This window comes from Macaca nemestrina, chromosome X (assembly GCF_043159975.1).
Source record: "Macaca nemestrina isolate mMacNem1 chromosome X, mMacNem.hap1, whole genome shotgun sequence".
Taxonomy (NCBI): domain Eukaryota; kingdom Metazoa; phylum Chordata; class Mammalia; order Primates; family Cercopithecidae; genus Macaca; species Macaca nemestrina.
In genome coordinates, this window is record NC_092145.1 from 47,562,165 (window position 1) to 47,583,790 (window position 21,626).

General features: G+C 41.3%; 1 protein-coding gene across 2 annotated transcripts; it reads right to left on the minus strand.

Moving 5' to 3' along the window:
- Positions 1-3,854: 3,854 nt before the first annotated feature.
- LOC112428144 (nuclear cap binding protein subunit 2 like) lies at positions 3,855-21,502 on the minus strand. Of its 2 annotated transcripts, none has more exons than XM_024795656.2 (2): positions 21,113-21,238; positions 3,855-5,558 (listed from the first exon to the last, which is right to left on the minus strand). In XM_024795656.2, the coding sequence occupies exon 2, from the start codon at positions 5,484-5,486 to the stop codon at positions 5,025-5,027; it is 462 nt and encodes a 153-aa protein (XP_024651424.1). In that variant the 5' UTR covers positions 5,487-5,558; positions 21,113-21,238; the 3' UTR covers positions 3,855-5,024. The 2 variants fall into 2 exon arrangements, with proteins under 2 accessions (XP_024651424.1, XP_024651422.1); XM_024795654.2 differs by lacking the exon at positions 21,113-21,238 and adding an exon at positions 21,305-21,502 and having other exon boundaries at positions 4,892-5,558.
- Positions 21,503-21,626: the final 124 nt, after the last annotated feature.

Sequence of the window (21,626 nt, forward strand, 5' to 3'; positions counted from 1 at the left end):
CCTAGTTAGTGACTTTGAGCAAATTACTTTACCTCTTCAATCCTCAGTTTCCTCACCTATATAATCGGCACAGAGTGGTTAAGAATAAGATATTGTGTTTTAAAGCCTCTGGCAAAATGCCTAGCACATAATAGTTACTCCATAAAAATTGACATTCCAATTCCTCCCTGATTCAGAAAAAAAAAGTTACTGATCAGAGAGAATTAATTCAAGTTATAGAGTAAAGGATTCAGGAGCTAGACATTTATTTTTTCAAACTTTCCAGACAAAAGGTCATGAACTTGGAGATACATGCTTGGTTTCATGCGGTATCAATTTAGTTTCTTTATACAAGGATTAAGGTAAAGGGAAAGTGTGTAAGTCTTGGTATCAGAGTGCTTTTTTAAAATTTAACTTAATTTAATTTTAAGTTCCAGGATACATGTGCAGGACGTTCAGGTTTGTTACATAAATAAATGTGTGCCATGGTGGTTTGCTGCACAGATTAAGCCCCACATGCATTAGCTGTTTATCCTGATGCCCTCTCCCATCCCCCACCAACAGGTCCCAGTGTATGTTGTTCCCCTCCCTGAGTCCACGTTTTCTTATTGTTCAGCTCCCACTTATAAGTGAGAACCTGTGGTTTTTGGTTTTCTCTTCCCGCGTTAGTTTGCTGAGGATAATCGCTTCCAGCTCCATCCATGTCCCTGCAAAGGACATAATCTCATTCTTTTTTTTATAGCTACACAGTATTCTATGATGTATATGTACCACATTTTCTGTATCCAGTCTATCATTGATGGACATTTGGGTTGATTCCTCAGAGTGCTTTTGACTGTATGTTAACAGAAAATCCTGCCACAAGCTGGCTTAAACAATAAAATATAATGTATCATCTCATATACAGAACATCCAGACATAGTGCAGGCTGCAAGGTTAGTTGACTCAGCAACTAGATAATCTCATGAGCAATACAGGTTCTTTGGTCCCTCTCTCTGCCATCTAAAATGTCCTATTCATCCTAAAGCTAGTTTATTTTGTGGTTTTAAGAAAGCTGTCTGCAGTAATCACTACATGCATGCTTATTCATATCCAATAGGAAGGAGAGATACAGCCTCTCCTTCATGCTAAAACTAAAAATCCTTCATTCGAGCTCACTGGGGTCTCCACTGGTCGTTGTCCATCCCTCAACTTATTAATATAACTTTAGAATTGTCCACTTCTGATTGGCTTAAGCCTAGGTTCCTAAACCAATCACTAGCAAGAGGGAGAGGATGATCATAACTGATTTACACTAATCAGGACCATGAAAATTAGGGAATTAATCCAAAATGTCCAGTATCCAGCTAAGAGGGGTTACAGAAACAGCAGAGGAAATGGAAGGGAAGAAACTACAAGTAAGTGATCCGGGGCTTAAGATTTAATGACTGTCCTACTGGGTTTCAGACTTGCATGGGACCGGTAGGCCCTTTGTTTTGGCCAATTTCTTCCATTTTGAATGGGAGCATTTATCCGATGCCTGTACCCACATTGTATCTTGGAAGTAATTAACTTGTTTTTGATTTTACAGGCTCATAGGTAGAAGGGACTTATCTTGTCTCAGATGAGATTTTGGAATGTGGACTTTGGAGTTAATACTGAAGTGAGTTAAGACTGGGGGACTATTCAGAAAGGATGATTGTATTTTGCAATGTGAGAAGGACATGAGATTTGGGAGGAGACAGGGGTGAAATGACATGGTTTGAATTTGTGTCCTGTCCAAATCTCATGTCTAATTGGAGGAGGGGACTGGTTGGAGGTGACTGAATCATGGGGGTGGATTTCCCCCTTGCCGTTCTTGTGATAGTGAGTTATCATGAGATCTGATGATTTAAAAGTGTGTGGCACTTCCCCCATTGCTCTCTCACTCTCTCTCCTACCCCACAATGGTAAGATGTGCTTACTTCCCCTTCCCCTCCTGCCATGATTCTAAGTTTCCTGAGGAATCTCAGTCATGCCTCCTGTTAAGCCTATAGAACTGTGAATCAATTATACCTTTTTGCTTCATAAATTACCCAGTCTCAGGTAGTTCTTTACAGCAGTGTGAAAATGGACTAATATAGGAATAAACCACAAAAGGGATAAACACAGGATCCATGAAATAGTCAGTCCAATTCAGGACTACAGTGAAGAAAAATCTCTGGATGGGAACTATTGCCGAGGGCAGTGGTTTGCAGCCAGTTGTGATTTTGCCTCCCCACTGGCCTGGCAGAAACAATTGGTAATGTCTGGAGACATTTTTGGTTGTCACAAGTTGGAGTGTGTGTGTGTGTGTGTGTGTGTGCACAAATGTGTGCTACTATATTTAGTGGGTATATGAGGCCAAGTATACTGAATTCTACAATGCACAACACAGCCTTCCACAACAAATAATTCTCTGGTCCAAAACATCAGTAGGGCTGCGATTGAGAAATCCTGGTCTAGAGAGTAACAAATCCAGATCAGAATAGGAGAACAGACAGATCATGGAGAGAAAAGTAGGAGAATTGTCAGGCGCGGTGGCTCACGCCTGTAATCTCAACACTTTGGGAGGCCGAGGTTGGCGGATCACTGTTCGAGACCAGCCTGGCCGATATGGTGAAACCCTGTCTCTACTAAAAAAATACAAAAATTAGCCGTGTGTGGTGGCACGCACCTGTAGTCCCAGCTACTCGGGAGGCTGAGGCAGAAGAATTGCTTGAACCCAGGAGGGAGAGGTTGCAGCGAGCTGAGATCGTGCCACTGAACTCCAACCTGGGCAACACAGTGAGACTTTGAAAAAAAAAAAAAGTAGAATATCCACGGAAAGCTTAATTTTTTACAGAGTTTGAAGGAAATTAAGGGGTGCAATAATGGCAAATAAAATAAATAGAGAATGGTAAATAAAATTTCCAGAAGAAAAGATACAGTTGTTGGACTCTCCCTGGCTTTGCAGGGAACTTTATTTATTTATTTATTTACTTATTTTTGAGATAGGGTCTCACTCTGCCAGCCAGGCTGGAGTGCAGTGGAACAACTTCAGTTCACGGTGACCTCCGTCTCCTGGGCTCAGGAGGAATCACTATCCTACTACCTCACCCTGCTGAGTAGCTGGGACCACTGGCACATACCACCATGCCCAGCAATTTTTGTATTTTTGATAAAGACAGGGCTTCGCCATGTTGCCCAGGCTGGTCCTGAACTCCTGACCTCAAGTGATCTGCCTACCTCAGTCTCCCAAAATGCTGGGATTAGAAGCAAGAGCCACTGCACCTGGCCAGGGAACAATATTTATATAGTCACAGTAATAAAATACTCTTTACTAATTGTAAACTTCTGGAATTAACAGAAAGACAGAGCACAGACAACTTTATCATCAACTTTGACAATGTAAAAACACAAATGTAGATGAAAAAAGCCAGAAAGTAGAAGGGGGAGGAGGAAAGATGAAGAAAAGGCAAAAGGACATTAACATCTTCATCTTACAAAGTGGGGAGTACTATATGGTGGAACAAAACAAAAATGGAGTTATATTTGTATATATTAAAGTTATAGGAGGACCTGTAGTAAACTGTATAACTCATCACTAATATTCAGGGTCTCTTCCTACAGATCCTTCTCCACTCCCTCAGAATCAGTTTTGACAACATGTTTTGAGAATGGAAATGTGAGCAAAAGTGACGGATATAATTTTTGGGTGGAAACTTGAGGAGCCAGGACATGATTTGTCACTCTGTTTTTCCCTCTGTCATCATCCTTCCAGATAGTGATTATACTATTAGCCTGGGCCCCAGAAGGAGGACAATCATGGCATGGAGCAGACCCCCGCACCATGTAATCAGCAATGGGAATGTAGTGGGAGGAACAGAGCTTAGTAATTTTAAGCACTAAAATTTTTTGATTGTTTATTACTGCAGCATAACCTAAGTTATGCTATGTAACAATAAAGAAAGTAAGTACAGATGCTCATTGACTTATGATGGGGTTACATCCTGATAGGCTCATTGTAAATTGAATATATTGTTAAGTTGAAAATGCATTTAATGCATCTAACCTCTCAAATATAGCATAGCATAACCTACCTTAAACGTGCTCAGAACACTTTACATTAGCCTACACTTGGGCAAAATCACCTAACCCAAAGCCTATTTTATAACAAAGTGTTAAGTATCTCAAGCAATTTGTTGAATACTATACTGAAAGTGAAAAACGAAATAGTTGTATGGGTACCTGAAGTATGGTTTCTACTGAATGCATATCACTTTTATACCATTGTAAAGTCAAAACATTGTAAGCCAAGCCATTGTAACTCAGGAACTGTCTGTAAAGTGTTGTGAACTACATTGAGAGGATGGAGAGTAGAGAAGTGCAAATGGGGGTGTAAGTGAGCTAAATCCTCATCTCTGAAAGCAGGAAGTCAGTAGATAGCATTTAAAAAGAAAGTAAGCAGTCATGTTATTTGGAGATATGGAGGAAACTACAAAGAAACAAACAAACCAAAAACTAATAAAAAATAATTAAGCGTTATCGTCCAGGGAATAGGCGTAGGATAGGAAGAGGTGGGGCAGGAGGATTTTTGTTTTTATTACAAATTCTTCCAGACTTTTCTATGTTTTCAAATAACGTGCTTGTGTTTCTCTTGATAATTTTTTAAAATTTCCACTTATTTAACTGTGTTTTATGCAAGCTCTTAAAAAAATTATAATTTCGGGCTGCAGGAACATGGCCATAGAATCCTATGGAAATCTTCTTAAAAGGGAAGTTGTGCTTTGGTTGACTCTGATCTTACATACCTAATTTGTTCCCGAAAAACACTTCACTTTAGACCACCTAACAGTCAAACTGGTAATCTGAAAAGCACCTTCAAAATTCAGACAAAAGCAAATGGATTTTTTTTTTTGTTTCTGCCATTTAATAAATTTTCAGAGAAAAAAATACATCAATAATAAGGTAATTTAAACTTGAAATTGGCTATTTGCAGACTTGAGGTTGGTCTATAACACACTTTTCAAGGGGTTAGAGTTAAAACATTTTCTCTATGGATTGTTTTAGATCTGACTCTGTCTTCCAAAGCCTCCTCTACCAGAATGAAAATCTTCACGAAACTCATCCCTTACCTGACCGCCAGATTTACCGCGACCATACTGTTGACCTTCTCTAAAACCTATATCCCAATCAGTGCAGATAATCCATTCATCTAGGCAGGTCCCATTTAGAAACCGCATGGCATTTTCAGCATCAGCTCTGTTATGGCATTCTACAAAGCAGAAGCCACATGCTGTTTTCTTTATTTTATCCAGGCCCATAAAGATATTCCTGATATCAGATCTACTAAAGAGCTCATGTATTTTCTCTTCGGTTGTATAAAATGAAAGGTTCCTCATATTCATTGTGGAGCTTTCCTTCAGTAATTTTTCCTGCTGAAATTTACTGCCACTGAACTGATGGTCCCGGCAGCAGCTCAGCTCCAAAACAGGGTCTTTACACAGAATTTTCAGGCCTTTGGACATGGTGCTGGTTGGGCAGCATGCAGATGGCCATTTTCGGTTTAGCTTGGAAGCAGTGACACCACCACTGAAAACCTAAGTTGAGTTGAAAAAAAGAGGGATGTCAAAAGGAGGGAAATAGAAGTATAAATCTGTGAATATTTAACATATTTGTGTTCAGATACAAGAACACTTCAGCTCCTGACCATAAGGATCATGTTAAGGCACACTAAAAATAGACAGCTCCAGTCTCCAAAACATGGTCATAAAATCCAACTTGTCAAGTCTTCCTGAAAGGGAAGTTGTGCTGTCCTTGGTTGACTTAGATCTTATATACCTAATCTATTACCAAAGAGCACTTTTAATAACAGCATGCTCTTAGAAAATATGGCATAAAACAGTTAAATGGATCAAATTTGCACAGAGAATGAGCACTGACAATTCTGATTAAGAACTAAACATCAGATAAATCACATATAATCAATGTTAAGCACAAGTATAGTTTGGACATACTCTTTCTTAATTTGCAATTCAAGTCTATAACATGGAATCAATATATTGTATTGTTGGGTTACACAAAGGGTCCCTATATACCATCAAATATACAAGTAACGCTATAAAAATGAAAACTCTCTGGCCGGGCGCGGTGGCTCAAGCCTGTAATCCCAGCACTTTGGGAGGCCGAGACGGGCGGATCACGAGGTCAGGAGTTCGAGACCATCCTGGCTAACACGGTGAAACCCCGTCTCTACTAAAAAATACAAAAAACTAGCCGGGCGAGGTGGCGGGCGCCTGTAGTCCCGGCTACTCGGGAGGCTGAGGCAGGAGAATGGCGTAAAAACCCAGGAGGCAGAGCTTGCAGTGAGCTGAGATCCGGCCACTGCACTCCAGCCTGGGCGACACAGCGAGACTCCGTCTCAAAAAAAAAAAAAAAGAAAACTCTCTGGTATCATAAATTTGACCTAAATTAAGATTAGATTTTATTAGCAATAATTCCACTTGTTCAACAGGTAAAAATTCTTTTTTCTCTTTTACTAAAATTTGCTATAGCATTCAGAGGCATTAAACATGATTTAGTTGGTTTTAGCTACACTTTTCAATAATAGGCATTAGGTCTCCCTATTTCTATTCTGTTTTGCAGTGGTTCCCAAATTTTAGCATGAAAGAAATACTGCAAAACGAGATTAAAATACAGATTCTTACAGCCCACTCTTAAGATATTCTGATTCAGTAGACTTGGAGAGGGACCCAAGAATTAACATTTTAACCTACACCTCTCAGTGATCCAGATGCAAATAGTCCAAGGATCACACTTTGAGAAACTCTGCTGAGGAAGTGCATTCCTTTAACAAACATTTACTAAGCACTCTACTTGCCAGACACTGTGACAGGTGCTATAAGTACAACAGTGAAAAGACACAGTGAAAATACAATTTTCAGAAATCACTGTGTCCCCAGCACCTACATGAACAATGCCTTGTACACCATAGACACACAATAAATATTTGTTAATGAGTGGATGAACGAATGAGCTCATAATTGAGTAATGAAGGCAGACAAGTAAACAAGAAAATACCATATGGTGTAATGAATACTATTTTAGAGATATTCATGGAGGAAGGGGAGAAGGGAGTTAACATTTACCGGGGATCTACTTTGTGACAGGCACTGTGCTCGCTTGCCGCTACAACACCCAGGAGGAGAAGCAGTTACCTCAGTCTGGGGACAACAGAGAAGGCTTCTGGAGAAGGGACTGCATGCACTGATTCTCAAAGGACAAGTAAGGTATGTGTATGTGTGTGTTGTGGGGCCAGGGTTGTAGTTTAGGGAATGAACCAGGCAGAGGGAACATATGCAAGGGCAGAACACAAAGAAAAAATAAAAGCCCGGAAAACTGAAATGGAAGATTAAATAAAACTACATGTAAACAACAGTGCTGTGCAATTCAAAGCAATGAAAATGGGAGTCCCTATTTGATGTCATTTGAAGAAAAGTAGGAAGCCCACTGGCCAAAAATCATCTTCCTGACAGCCTGTCAAGGATGTCTGAAAGTATACCACTGGAAACTCATTACTTTAAGTCATTGACAAATTGCCCCGTTAAAAAACAAATATCCCTCCTAGACTTCATTTCCTTTTTTTTTTTTTTTTTTTTGATCTGGTTACTAGATAAGCTATCAGAGAATGTGATAGCTATAGTGGATTTCATTTCATCCAGGCATTGGACAAAGTTTCCCATAATTCCCTTGTAGATGATATGGCAAAATATAAGCTGGATGCTTCAGGCATTTGTTGAGATGAGCCTATAACTAGTTGAACAACTATAGCCAAAGAAGCGAACAAATGGTTTGGTGTCAGACTGGAAGGAAAGTTCTAGTAGAGAGCCAAAAGACCCTATTATTGGCCATGTCTTGTTTGGCTCATTTATAACCTGGCTCACTACAAACAAGAGCTTTTAAAATGGTCAGAGCAGTCCGAAGACAATGGGCTGCCTTGAGCTAGGCACCCAGTAGTCAAGCAGTGGAGATGTCCCTTTGAATCAATGTAGTGTTATGAATCAAGCATGAATTTTGAAGTCAAAAGACCTTGGTTCAAATCTCAACTTCACCATTTACTGGCAATATCACCCAATCACTCAGCTACTTGGAAGGCTGAGGTGGGAGGATCTAGAGCCCAGGAGATCGAGGCTGAAATGAGCCATAATTGTGCCAGTGTACTCCAACCTGGGTGACAGAGTGAGACTCTGTCTCAGAAAATTTTTAAAAAAGTATAAATGTAAAATATTATTTTTAACCTCAACACATGGCAAAAGGACAGATTGATGGATATTGGGAAAGATAACTGACTTGGGAGCTTTGTTTTATAATTTGAGGCATCCCCTACTTTATTCCTCTCTCCACTTGTTTCTCCATTCATTCAATAAACATTTATAGAGCACTATGTTAAATTCTGGGGAAACAATAAAAACTAAGATGCAGCCCCTTCCCTCAGGTAGCTCACAATCTGAGGAGATGGACAACTTCCATATAAATTGCAATGCAATGTAATTATTCTAATCACAGGAGCACACAGTAGGCCTGGAGGTAGCACAAAGAAGGTAGTACAAAACTACAGAAGAGAATGAGGAGGGGAAAACAACTTTCTAAAGGACCTGATTCCTGAGCTTTTTTAACAAAAAATGTACATAGTATTTACTTTTTTGAATAGTGAATTCAGATTTGTGTTACAAAATACAGAATGTACAAATAGGTGGAAAAAGTAAGTCTTATTCCCACTCCTGTGCCCCAGCCACCCAATCATTGTCACTAGTTTCTTGTGTATCTACCCAGACATACTGAGTCCAATTTTGAAAGCTGAATGAAGATTTGACTGGAAGACCAAGGGGTCATTCTAGGCAGAGAGAACAGTGTGTATGAAGGCATGAAGGCATAGTGGGGGGCATTCAGTCTGACATTATTTGGGCAAAGAAAATAAGGAAAAGATGATAGGAGATAAGATTGGAAGGGTAGACAAGGCCAGATTGTGAGGGGCCTTGTAAGCTTTGTGGAGCAGCATGGACTGTACCAGTAAGCAGTGAGAACCATGATAGGGCTGCAAGCAGAGGAGTGATGTGATCTGATTTGCATTAGAGAAAATGCATTCTATCACAATGTGAAGGATAGGCTAAGGGGGAGCAGGCCAAGAGGCAGGAAGACCAGTTAAGGAGGTATTTGAATAGCTAAAAAATGAAAAGATGATGGAAAGCCTAGTCTAATAATATGTTGTAGTAACATAAAGGAAAGACATATCAGATAGATACTTAGAAGATAGACTGAACAGGTCTTGGTGACTGGTTGAATGAGAAATTTAGGATGACTACCAAGTTTCAGCACTGTGTAGATAGGGGTCAACTGTGTAGATAGAGGTCTGAGTCACCATGGTGTCAGTGGGCAGATAGAGGAGGAAGGGCAGATTAGAGTAAAAAAGAGGCATTTGGAACATACTGAGTTTGGTCTTGAGGTACCTGTAGGATGTGCCATATTATACCTGTCAAGTATCAACTAGTATACAGGTTTGGAGCTCTCAACAGAGGTCTGGGACTACAGACACATATTTGGGGCTCAATAGTATGGTAGATAAAACAATGGGTATTGATGAGATGATCTAGGGGAAAGGTGAGGAATGAAAAAACCTGGGAAAGACTGGCATTTAAGGGGTGGCAGACGAAGAGTCCACAAAAGAGCATAAGGAGTAATCAGAGAGGAATGAGGACAGCCAGAAGATGTGCAACATCACCAAAGCCAAGGAGTAGACACTTTCAAGAGATTCATGAGGACAGAAGTAGGGTGAGAGCAATCAATTATGTTAAATACATCAGAGAGAGGTCCAGCAAAATAAAGACTTAACATTGTTCATTAGATTTGGCAATTAGGATGCCATTGGTTTACTTAACAAGAGAAATAACAGTGGTGTTCTGGGAACAGAAAAGCCATAGTGGGGGCTGAGTTTTTAACAGGAGGTGAGGAAATGGAGAGTGTCTATACTTTAGAAAAGATTCCATAACAATAAAAGAAGAGAAATAGGGCAAATGCCAGTTGGGGATAGAGGTGAAGGAAAATTTGTTTGTTTCCTTTTTTAGGAGTGAAAGTTGATCATGTCTGAAGGTTGATGGGAAGCAGTTAGTAAGCAGAGAAGGAGTTGTTGAAGATACAGATGAGAGGAGGGATAACTGATGAAGTAAGTCCTCAAGGAGGTGAGAAAGAATGGGCTCCAAAGCACACGTAGAGAAATTAGCTGTGAACTGGAGAAGCTATGTCTATTTCTGCAAGATCAAAAAAAAAAAAAAAGAGAGAGAGAGAGAGGTTAGGACATGTAAGGACACAACTATGTGGCAGGGTGGGGTGAGGGCAGAAAAATGGGTGTTAGCATCCAATGACCTAGATTTTCATAATGGAATGAGAGGTGAGATCATCTGCTGAGAATAAAGTGGATCATTGAAAATGGTTGGTGAAGCAGAGTGGAGGTAAAATGATTGAAAGGATGAAGCTTATGGGTCACTTAAAGGAAGACTATCAGTGAGGAGGTGAAGTCCTCAATAAGTGAGAGTTCTAAAGTATAGCAGATGACAGTAGGAAGGATTGGAAGAGGGTGGCTGTACCATCTCCAGGCCCCATGCAGTAGGAAAGAACAGAGAACCTCTACCACTGAAAACGGAGGTTTCTAGTAGATGTTAGGTACCTGACCCAAAGTAGGTACTCAATAGATGTGAAGAAGTGAGTTACTCCTTCTTAAGCTAGCATGATCATAAAATTGCATCAGACCATCACAAGAAGAGGCAGTCCCAATGTACTCCATGCTGGTCAAACTACACAGTGAGCAGTATGTTCCATTTCGAGGTACCGTATTTTAAAGTGAACATTTATAAATCATAGTGCTTCTAATGTTTATTGAATGAATGAAGGGTCAAGAAGTAACTGAGGACTGATTAGAAATTGGGGATGTTTAGTCTAGCAAAGAGATGGTTAAAGGAGGATATGACAAATGTCAGGAAACATTGAAAGCGCTATTTCTGCTTCATATGATAAAAGTAAGATTAATGGATAGAAGTTAAAAACAGATTACAATTCTTTTTTCGCAGAGTTTTAAATTCATCCAGTGATAGAATGTGAACTTACCTAATCTATTCATGTGGAGGCTGCATGAACACCTACCTGCTGAAGGTGTTAGAAGGGTCACCCCCAAGGTTAACCTCCCCAAAGGTTAAAGAGAAGATAGAAAAGCAATCCAGTTGCCAGGGACCACAGATCATCAAGTTGATCTGTAAACACTGTGAGAGAATATTTCCTACCTAAAAAGTAGAGCTTGGTTGGAGTGGAAAGCTTTCCTTGACTCTTGCTACTGGGGAAAATTAGTCAGAGAGTCTAAAAATAGAAGAAAAACATGAAGAATGGCTCAAAATGATCAGTCAAAATCCTAAGAGACGGAGGAGAGGAGGTGGCAAAATAAAGTAAATAATCTTCCAGGAAACAAATTTCACTGGGCTTTTGGAGTTGGCAGGACTCTGCAAAGAATCTTTTCAATGATTGCCTTAAACTAATGCTGGGATTGTTTCAACTATGTGAAAGAAACAAGGATCTGGACTCTTTAAAAAGCCAGGCTGCTTCCTGCTCCAGATGAAGGCAATAGCTCTGAGAAAGGAAATTAGAAAGCGCTGGGACAGTAGTGTTACTACATGCCTTACCTTTATAAGACTGTTCCTAATGGGAGAGAGAGCCGAGAGCCATTGTTAAGAAGTGGAACCCTGTGGCCAAATACCTACTTTGTGCCAAGAGAAACTCATGTTTGATTGAGACTGCTTAGTGCTCAGAGTGACAGAAGATGTTCATATGTATTTAACACCTGTATTTAAATGAGTAGTTAAACATAAACATGTCATGGGGGTGAGAGATGAGAAATTACTTAATGGGTACAATCTATACTGTTTGAGTGACGGTTACATTAAAAGCCCAAACTTCACCACTCTGCAATATATCCATGTACCAAAACTGCACTTGAACCCCTTAAATTTGTACAAATAAATAAATAAATAAATAAACATAAGCTGAAACAGACTGGCAGAACTAAAGTGGAGACAATGCCCTGAGACAGCCTACAGGAGAAAAGAGGATAATAAGTGACTGTTTAGTGTAGAAGCTGACCTGGATTAAATTAGGAAGCAGGTGTTAATGGGTGCTTGAATGTTTTTGTTCATCATTTGCACTATATGGCCTTACTGTTTAAAGTGTTGTCCATGGACCAGCAGGAGCAGCACACCTGGGAGCTTTTTAGAAATGCAGGATCTCAGGCCCCTCCCTAGACCTGCTAAATAATGATCTGCATTTTAATGAGTTTTGGGTGCTTTGAGTGCACCGTACAGTTTGAGAAACATTGACATATGTGGCTTCTTAGTTGAACTTTTGCCTAACAAAATTCTCTGTTCCTTCCTCCTTCCTTCTCTCCCTCGTACCACCTCTCCTAGTTTCCCAATCTTTGTTTCCTTGTGATCTGGCAAATAACTCTAATCATGGCTGATAGCCCCAAAAGTGGTGTTCCCGATATACCCAGATAAAGAAAAGAAAAGAAACGAGTCATCAGATATATATTGTAAAGCACAGGTTTGGGCAGTAGGAAACCATTGACTTGGCCTCTAATTGTGCTGTCTGTATAACTTTTGTCAACTTAATTGACCTTTCTGAGCCTCAGTCTGTAAAATAAGGGTCTTTATAGTATTTACCTCATAGTGTTGTTGTGAGAATGAAATGAAATGAGGGGAAGGTATGTAAACTGCCTAGCACAGCACCTGACACACAGTAAGTGCTCAGTATATGGTAGTCATTATTATTGAAAGCCATAAGTTTTGAAGTAAACTTAGAACTATGTTATGATTCCACAGACTTTCAAAGTCCCCATGAGTCTTTCTGGAGAGCCTCCGGAAAGCCCTGTGTACCTCATCCAATTCAGCTTTCTTGACTCCGGTGCCAGTAGCCAAGCAAAAGTATTTCTTATTCCCTTGGATTGTCTTCTTGTTTTTGCTGAATTACCAAGATTTCTTACTTTTTCATTGCAAATGGCCCACATTTTTAGTACATTAAAGCTAAAGAAGTCTTTTGTGGGCTGGCCTGGAAATGTAGTTCAATTTATAACAATTTTTTTCTCCTATGGAAAAATGCACGTCACCTTCCAAACAATTGACTTGAGAGTGAACTTTGAGAGCTCAGCCTGTCTGTAAGTTGGAGGCTCCCTGTATGTCAATATATGGAGTGGTCACAAAGGCTAGGTAAACCAAGTCCAGAATTCCAGAGGTGGCTGAAAGACAAATGAGAATGCTACCAGGAGTGGAAAGTAGGGCAAAAGGATCAATCTGCGTACACAGTATCAAGATTTAGAAAGCTAATACAGGAAGGGAGATATACCTCTGGAAGGATATTAAAAAATAGCCACAATGACAACACAAACCATTTTTTTTTTTTTTTACTGTATTAGGTCAGGAGCCCCTAATCGGTAGCTTGGGATCTGCAAACAATATCAAGGCCTTGCAAGCTAACTCTACAACATGATCGCCCTTCTCCTGCCCTGCTCTCTGCAGTTTGCCTGGATTCTCAGCTCAGAGAGGAAGACAGTAAGCAGTATCTCCCCAATCCTCTTCACTCCCACACCTTGACAGCCAGCCCCCAGATTCAGTCAACTTCCTTCTACCCTTAATTTCCCTCTTCCCAGGGAGATCAAGGCATCAGGAATATACAACACAGTTTTTCCTTACAAAAAGGATGAGGACTCCTGTATTGGGTAAAATGAGATGACTGGTGAAAACAGGGCCCCCAGGATGGAGAGGGCTGGAAAGACAGTAACATAGGACCATGAAAAAGCAAAGGACTTTTGTGCCTTCTCCCTGAAGTCGTTAGCAAGAAAACCAATTGTATCTGGGGGAACTCCAGGTTAACATGGCAGCAAGATAACACAGTCTGATACTCACCATCTAGGAATGCCCATTAAAATATCCATGAAGCTCTGCAACAAAAAACTAAAACTTGCACTAGCTACAGAAACTAGGGGAAAAGGGACTGTTGATTGCTAATGGAGAAGGAATTTCTGCTAGCTGTTGTGGGGAGATGGGGTTGGACTGAGGAACATATTTATAACCTACATACTCTCTACCCTCCTATCTAGAACAGCAAAAATGCAAAACAAAGTTGGGGAAAGCTTTTGATTCACTTCTACCAACTGTCCTTAGATTGGAAATACAAAGGCTGATCAGAAAACCAATGTCATCCCTTTACTATACAGAAAATATTTTCAGAGGCAGCAGCAGCTCTGTTCCACTTTTTCTACCATCAGTTCCTCTATTTTATTTTATTTCTTTTCTTTATTTCCTCTTTTTTGTTTTGTTTTTGTTTGTTTGTTTGTTTGTTTTTGAGACAAGGTCTCGCTCTGTGGCCCAGGCTGGAGTGCAGTGGCACAGTCACAGCTCACTGCAGCCTCAACCTCCCGGGCTCAAACAATCTTCCCACCTCAGCCTCCTGAGTAGCTGAAACCACAGGTGCATGCCACCACACCTGGCTAATTTTTTTTTTTTTTTTTTTTTTTTTTTTTTTTTTTTGTAGAGAGGGGGTTTTGCCATGTTGCCCAGGCTGGTCTTGAACTCCTGAGCTTAAGTGATCCACCGGCCTCAGCTTCCCGAAGTGTTGGAATTACAGGCGTGAGCCACCACATCCACCCAGCTCCTCTATTTTCTATATGCCTTGTGGAGACTACAACTTGAGAACACCACGTGGCTGGTGATGGTGGTAGCGGTGGTTGGGGCCAGAGATTGTCATCGGGAAAAGTTCTGAACATAAGCATGCTTGCAGACATTATATCTGAAAAAATGTTATGTGTAACATGAAATTTCATATTACATATATAAACATGTAATATGTAATTTTGTGTAATATGAAATAATGTAACATGTATAAATTGCAGAATTGAATGACCCAAAAGATCAGAGATGGAAGATTCCATCTATCTTAGTCCAGTCAAACCTAAAAATAACGATAGCAGCAACAATAACACTATCAACTGCCACCATTTGCTGGGCAATTATTATACTCCAGACACTATATTAAGTACTTTCCATGCCATGCATTATCTTATGTATTCCTCATAGTAAACGTAACTTACCATTCATGTTTGTTTGAAAAGGTCAGGTAACAATAATGACGTCTACCACATATTGAGCTGTGACTATGTGGTAGGTACTAAGTGTTATACATCCACCATCTCATTAGATGAATGCCTACTAGGCACTAAAAATGGGCTTGGATAAGCACTTTGTCCTTCTCAATTCATCCTTCAAGCCATCATCTCCTCTAGGAAGCCTTCCTTTACCCTTCCAATCTGTGTTTGGTATGCCCACTCTTTGTTCCTTCCATCACCATTCTGTGCTTCATTCCATGACAATCCTTTTCATATATACTGTGATTGTCTCTTTACTTGCCTGTGCTCCCACCCTGGACAAACACACACACACACACACACACACGCACCAGACTGTGAGCTCCAGAAGAAAACACTGTAGATATTAGGATGTAATAATATATGGCCTCCGTGAAATAGTTCTACAAAGACAGGTTGATGTATATATTAATTAGCTTGATTGTGGTAATCATTTCACAATGTATATCAAAACATCATGGAGTACACCTTAAATATATACAATTCTTGGCCAGGTGCAGTGGTTCACGTCTGTAATCCCAGCACTTTGGGAGGCCGAGGCAGATGAATCACTTGAAGTCAGGAGTTCAAGACCAGCCTGGCCAACATGGTGAAACCCTGTCTCTACTAAAAATACAAAAACTAGCTGGGCATGGTGGCACATGTCTGTAATTCCAGCTACTCGGGAGGCTGAGCCAGGAGAATCACCTGAACCCGGGAGGCAGAAGTTGCAGTGAGCCGAGATCGCGCCACTGCATTCCAGCCTTGGCGACAGAGTGAGACTCCCTCTAAATTAAAAAAAAAAAAAAAAAGGCACGTGCCACCATGCCAGACTAATTTTTATATTTGTAGTGGAGACAGGGTTTCACCCTGTTGGCCAGGCTTGTCTTGATCTCACCGCCTCGGCCTCCCAAAGTGCTAGAATTACAGGCGTGAGCCACTGTATCTGGCCCCCAAGGACAGCTTTTCAGTTTCCCTCAGTTCCCCATCTTCATATTTTATTTCCCCTTGGTTAATCAGATATTTATTAGGTATCTACCATGCCCAAGCACTGTGCTAAGAAAGCTTGTGGAAACAACCTAAGTGTCCATTGATGGATAAAAATGAGTTTTTATCCATTCAATTTCCAAACTAATTTCTAACTTTTTTCTAAAAAATTCAATTTCTAAATATAGAAATTGTGGTGTGTATATATATATATACACACCTCAATTTCTAAATATAGAAATTGTGGTGTGTATATATATATATACACACACACACGTATGTGTGTGCATATGTGTATATGAGTATATATGTATATGTGTATATATGTATATTATGTTTATATATGTGTGTATATTATGTGTATATATGTGTATGCATGTATATATATAATAAAATATTATTTAGCCTTAGAAGGAAATCCTGCCATTTGTAATAACATAAATGATCCTGGAGAATATTTTGCTAAGTGAAATAAGCCAAACACAGAAAGAAAAATGCTATATGATCTCACTTATATGTGGAATCTAAAAAAACTGAATTCATCAAAGCAGAGAGTAGATGGTGGTTACCAGGGGTAGGGTGGGGAACACATGGGGAGATGTTGGTCAAAGGGTTCAAAGCTTCAGTTATATAGGATGGATAAGTTCTAGAGATACAATGTACAACATGGGGACTATAGTTAACAATACCTTATTGTTTACTTGAAATTTGCTAACAGCGTAGATCTCACTGCACACACACGCACACACACACAAAGTTAACTATGTGAAGAGATGGATATGTTAGCTTGACTGTAGTCTATGTGTGTATATATGTGTGGGGATATACCTATATCTATATCTATATCCAGTCATGATGTACACCTTAAATAATATACAATTTCGATTAAAATGTAAAATAAAAACAAAAAATCTGTGGTTGAGAACATTAAAGCTCCCAAACCTGGCTACCTTTAAGAATCATCTGGGGACCTTTTAAAAATACAGATCCCTGCTGGGCGCAGTGGCTCACACCTGTAATCGCAGCACTTTGGGAAGCCGAGGTGGGCAGATCACCTCAGGTCAGGAGTTTGAGACCAGCCTGGCTAACATGGTAAAACCCCGTCTCTACTAAAAATACCAAAATTAGACAGAGCGAGACTCTGCTTCAAAGAAAAAAAAAAACATATATGTATATATGTATGTATATATATGTATGTATATATGTGTGTATATATGTATGTATATACGTGTGTGTGTGTGTGTGTGTGTATATGTAGAGAAAGAGAGAGAGAGAGAACGATAGATGGATCCCAGGCTGGGCGTGGTGGCTCACGCCTGTAATCCCAGCACCTTAGAGGCGGAGGCAGGCGGATTGCTTGAGCTCGGGAGTTCAAAACCTGCCTGAGCAACATGGCAAAGCCCCATCTCTACAAAAATAAAAAATAAAAAATAAATTAGCCAGGCGTGGTGGTACTCACCTGTAGTCCCAGCTACTCAGAAGGCTGGGAGGGAGGACCTCTTGAGGCAGGGAGGCCGAGGCTGCGGTGAGCCGAGATCATGCCACTGCACCCCAGACTGGGCTGCAGAGCCAAACCCTGTCAAAAAAAAAAAAAAAAAAAAAAAAAAAAAAGCTGGCCTTTGTGGCTCATGCCTGTAATCCCAGCACTATGGGAAGCCCAAGGCAGGCAGATTACTTGAGCCAGGAGTTTGAGACCAGCCTGGGCAAAATGGCGAGAACCTGTCTCTACAAAAATTAGCTGGGCGTGGTAGCACACGCTTGTAGTCCCAGCTACTCAGAAGGCTGAGGTGGGAGGACCCCCTGGAGCCCAGGAGGTCGAGACTGCTGTGAGCTGAGATTGCACCACTGCACTCCAGCTCTGGGCGACAGAGCAAGATACTGTTTCAGTAATTATAATAATAATAAGGCGGGGCTTGGTGGCTCCTGTAATCCCAGAACTTCGGGAGGCCAAGGCGGGTGGATCTGAAGCTCAGGAGTTCAAGACCAGCCTGGGCAACATGGAGCAACCCCGTCTCTGCTAAAAATACATAAATGAGTCCTACGTGGTGGTGTGTGCCTGTAATCCCAGCTACTCGGGACGCTGAAGCACAAGAATCGCTCGAACCCGGGAGGCAGAGGTTGCAGTGAGCCGAGATTGTGCCACTGCACTCCAACCTTGGTGACCAAGCGAGATTCTGTCTTTTTAAAAAAAAAAAAAAAAGTGAACTTACCAGGTGATTCTAATTCTAATGTAGCCATCCTGGTGCAGATCCAAGGCCTGAAGTTTGGGTGGGGCTTAAGTGACACTGACTCAGGGTCAAGTCCCATCTCTGCCCCTTGCCAGCTGTGTAACCTTAGAAAACAATTCCATGTCTCTGAGAGCCATGAAAACAACGTTGCCTCACAGGCCTGTGATGATGAGTCAGTAGAAAACGGCTGTAAAGCTTTTAGCACAGGGCTTGGCATATAGTAAAGGCTCATTCATCTAATATTGTTATTCATATTATAAGGAGGTTGGTCTAGAACTCTTCTCCCAGGCTGGAGTGCAGTGGAGCAATAACGGCTCACTGCAGCCTCGACCTACCCGGGCTCAGGTGATCCTCCCTGCGTAGCTGGGACTACAGATGCATGCCAGCATGCCCAGGGAATTTTCATACTTTTTGTAGAGATAGTGTTTTGCCGTGTGGCCCAGGCTGGTCTTGAAATCCTGGCCTCAAGGGATCTGCCCACCCCGGCCTCTCAAAGTGCTGGGATTACAGGCATGGGCCACTGCACCCGGCCTTAGAACACGGACGCTTAAAAATTCAGGGGAGGCTGGGTGTGGTGGCTCACACCTGTAATCCCAGCACTTTGGGAGGCCGAGACAGGTGGATCACGAGGTCAGGAGATCGAGACCATCCTGGCTAACACGGTGAAACCCCGTCTCTACTAAAAATACAAAAAAATTAGCCAGTCGTGGTGGCGGGCACCTGTAGTCCCAACTACTTGGGAGGCTGAGGCAGGAGAATGGCATGAACCTGGGAGGCGGAGCTTGCAGTAAGCTGAGATCATGCCACTGCACTCCAGCCTGGGCGACAGAGCGAGACTTGGTCTCAAAAAAAAAAAAAAAAAAAAATTCAGGGGATAGGCTGGGCACCTTAGCTCACACCTGTAATCCCAGCACTTTAGGAGGCCGAGGCTGTTGGATCATCTAGGTCAGGGGTTCAAAACCAGCCTGGCCAATGTGGCAAAACCCCGTCTCTACTAAAAATACAAAATTAGCCTGGTGTGGTGGTGGCGTATGCCTGTAATCCAAGCTACTTGGGAGGCTGAGGCAGGAGAATTGCTTGAACCTGGGAGGCGGAGGTTGCAGTGAGTCAAAATCGCACCATTGCCTGGCCTGGGCAACAAAAGCAAGACTCCTTCTAAAATAAATAAATAAATAAATAAATATTCAGGGGATAAATTAACTCAGATGGGAAAATATTACATCTTTGTTTTCACCAATCTCTAACTGAAATTTAGATTTCCTTCAACTACAAATGCAGAGAACAGATCACGATAGTGTTAGCAGTACCTGTGACTTTGTCCCCAATAGAAATCACAATTTTATGTCACATTACTGTTACTACAGGTATCTTTAAATATGTTTACAATTATCATTACTTTCAAGTTGCCATGGTTATGAGAGTTGCTTCTATATCTTGTTATTTATTACATTAATAACAAGCACTTCTATAACTATACCAGCTTCCATGTCTTACATTTTATTCTCCAGTAACACTGAACTGTTTTGTAATCCACACCCAGATATCAGCATACACACTGTTCTCAGCCCCAAGCCTCTGTTCACTAGTCTCTCTACCTAGATTGTCCTTCTCTTCTGCCAGAGCTAACCCTTCCTCCACACCCTCACAAGACATGCCACCCCCCATTCTCCTCACACACACCAGGCCTCCATCACCACTTAGTATTTGTACTGTTTTTGTCTGTCTACATCTCTTTCTCCAGCCTGACCATGAAGTTTTTGGGAGCTTGGGCTGTTTTGTTTACCTGTGAATCCCCACTTACACTATAACCAGCACAGGATAAGCGCACAGTGACTGTTGAATGAGTTCACCTGAGAAAGAGATGCCCCTTATACCCTCTTTCTGCTCCACCCAGAAAGCTACCAGCTCTATCTGGAAGTGGCCCCCCACCCCCTGCTTTCTGAGTTTATGCAAGAACGTTTTGCTGCTTGGAGTCTCTCCATCCAGCACAATATATGTCAGCAAAGCAAGGCTTCACAGAAGGGAGCCAAGGTGGCCCTGCCCAGTCAGCCTTCCCCCGAGGAGGTATGCAATATGTCAGTACAAGCTGGACTTGTATGCAAATACATACCAGCTCCTGAACGCTATCTCTGAACTATCTAGTTTTTTTATATCTCAATTATATTTACTCTTGATCAGCCTGGATATAGTATGGAAAGCTATACTGAATTATTAACAATACTGCTTGAGAGCAAGGACCACAACAAGGGAAATGTCAAGGGGACAGACTCTTGAGTTTAATGGTGCCAAATGCCAAGAAGGAAATACTTCTACCAGGGCCTCATCCCAAGGTTAGGCACAAAGATAAGAGGACTCAGGCAAATATAGAAATAAAAGTCCCAGCAGTTCACGAAACACAACTTAAATAAACATTTATGGATCTAATATATTTTGTTATAACGTTTAACATGAAATATTTATAAACAAGGGGAAAAACATAAACACTGTAATTAAAAAACAATTTAGTAGACTATAAGTATACACAATGCAGATGAAATTTCATATTCTACTACCTCCTCTGGCTTTTACCCAAGAACATAAAAAAAAAAAAAGCGAAGAAGAAGAAAAAGGGAAATTAATACATCTAAAGGGTTTTAGAGACTCCTCAACAGTCTGTTAGAACAAAAGGACAATACTCTCAGTTTTGCAGGTATGGTCAGTGACCCCCAGCACCTCTTTCACCTCTGACCTTGGGATCCTGTCAAGAGCTAGAGGTACAGCTTTTTTCTGACTTTCTGGCTGCTACAGCATAGAGACCACAACCCCACCTCCATTTTCCCCAAATTGCAGGGCACATATAGGACCCACGGGGCCTTGGGAATAAGAATTATAGTAGTTGGTCGCTCTTTGCTCTTAATCACAGGGCTGATGTTTGTGGTACCTGGAGGAAGTTTCAAATCTATGGCAGTCCAATCTCCATAGATTTGGAGGGACTCAGGCCAAGTGAAGCTCCACTAGAAAAAAGGACGGCTCTGGCCCTGATTGGTGTTCCTGCCTATTAGCTGGAGCTCTCTTAGTGTAGGAGCGTGTTCCTGCCTATTAGCTTGGCCACGGAGCTCTCATTGTAGGAGCTCCGCCTCCTACGCTTCTTCCCTGCAGCTCTTAGAACCAACGCACTGTGGGTTCCACCAGGAGGCGCCTCTGGTGCCTCTCCGAGCTTCTGTGACGCAGGCAGAGAACGTTCAATGTCTTGGGCACTAGAT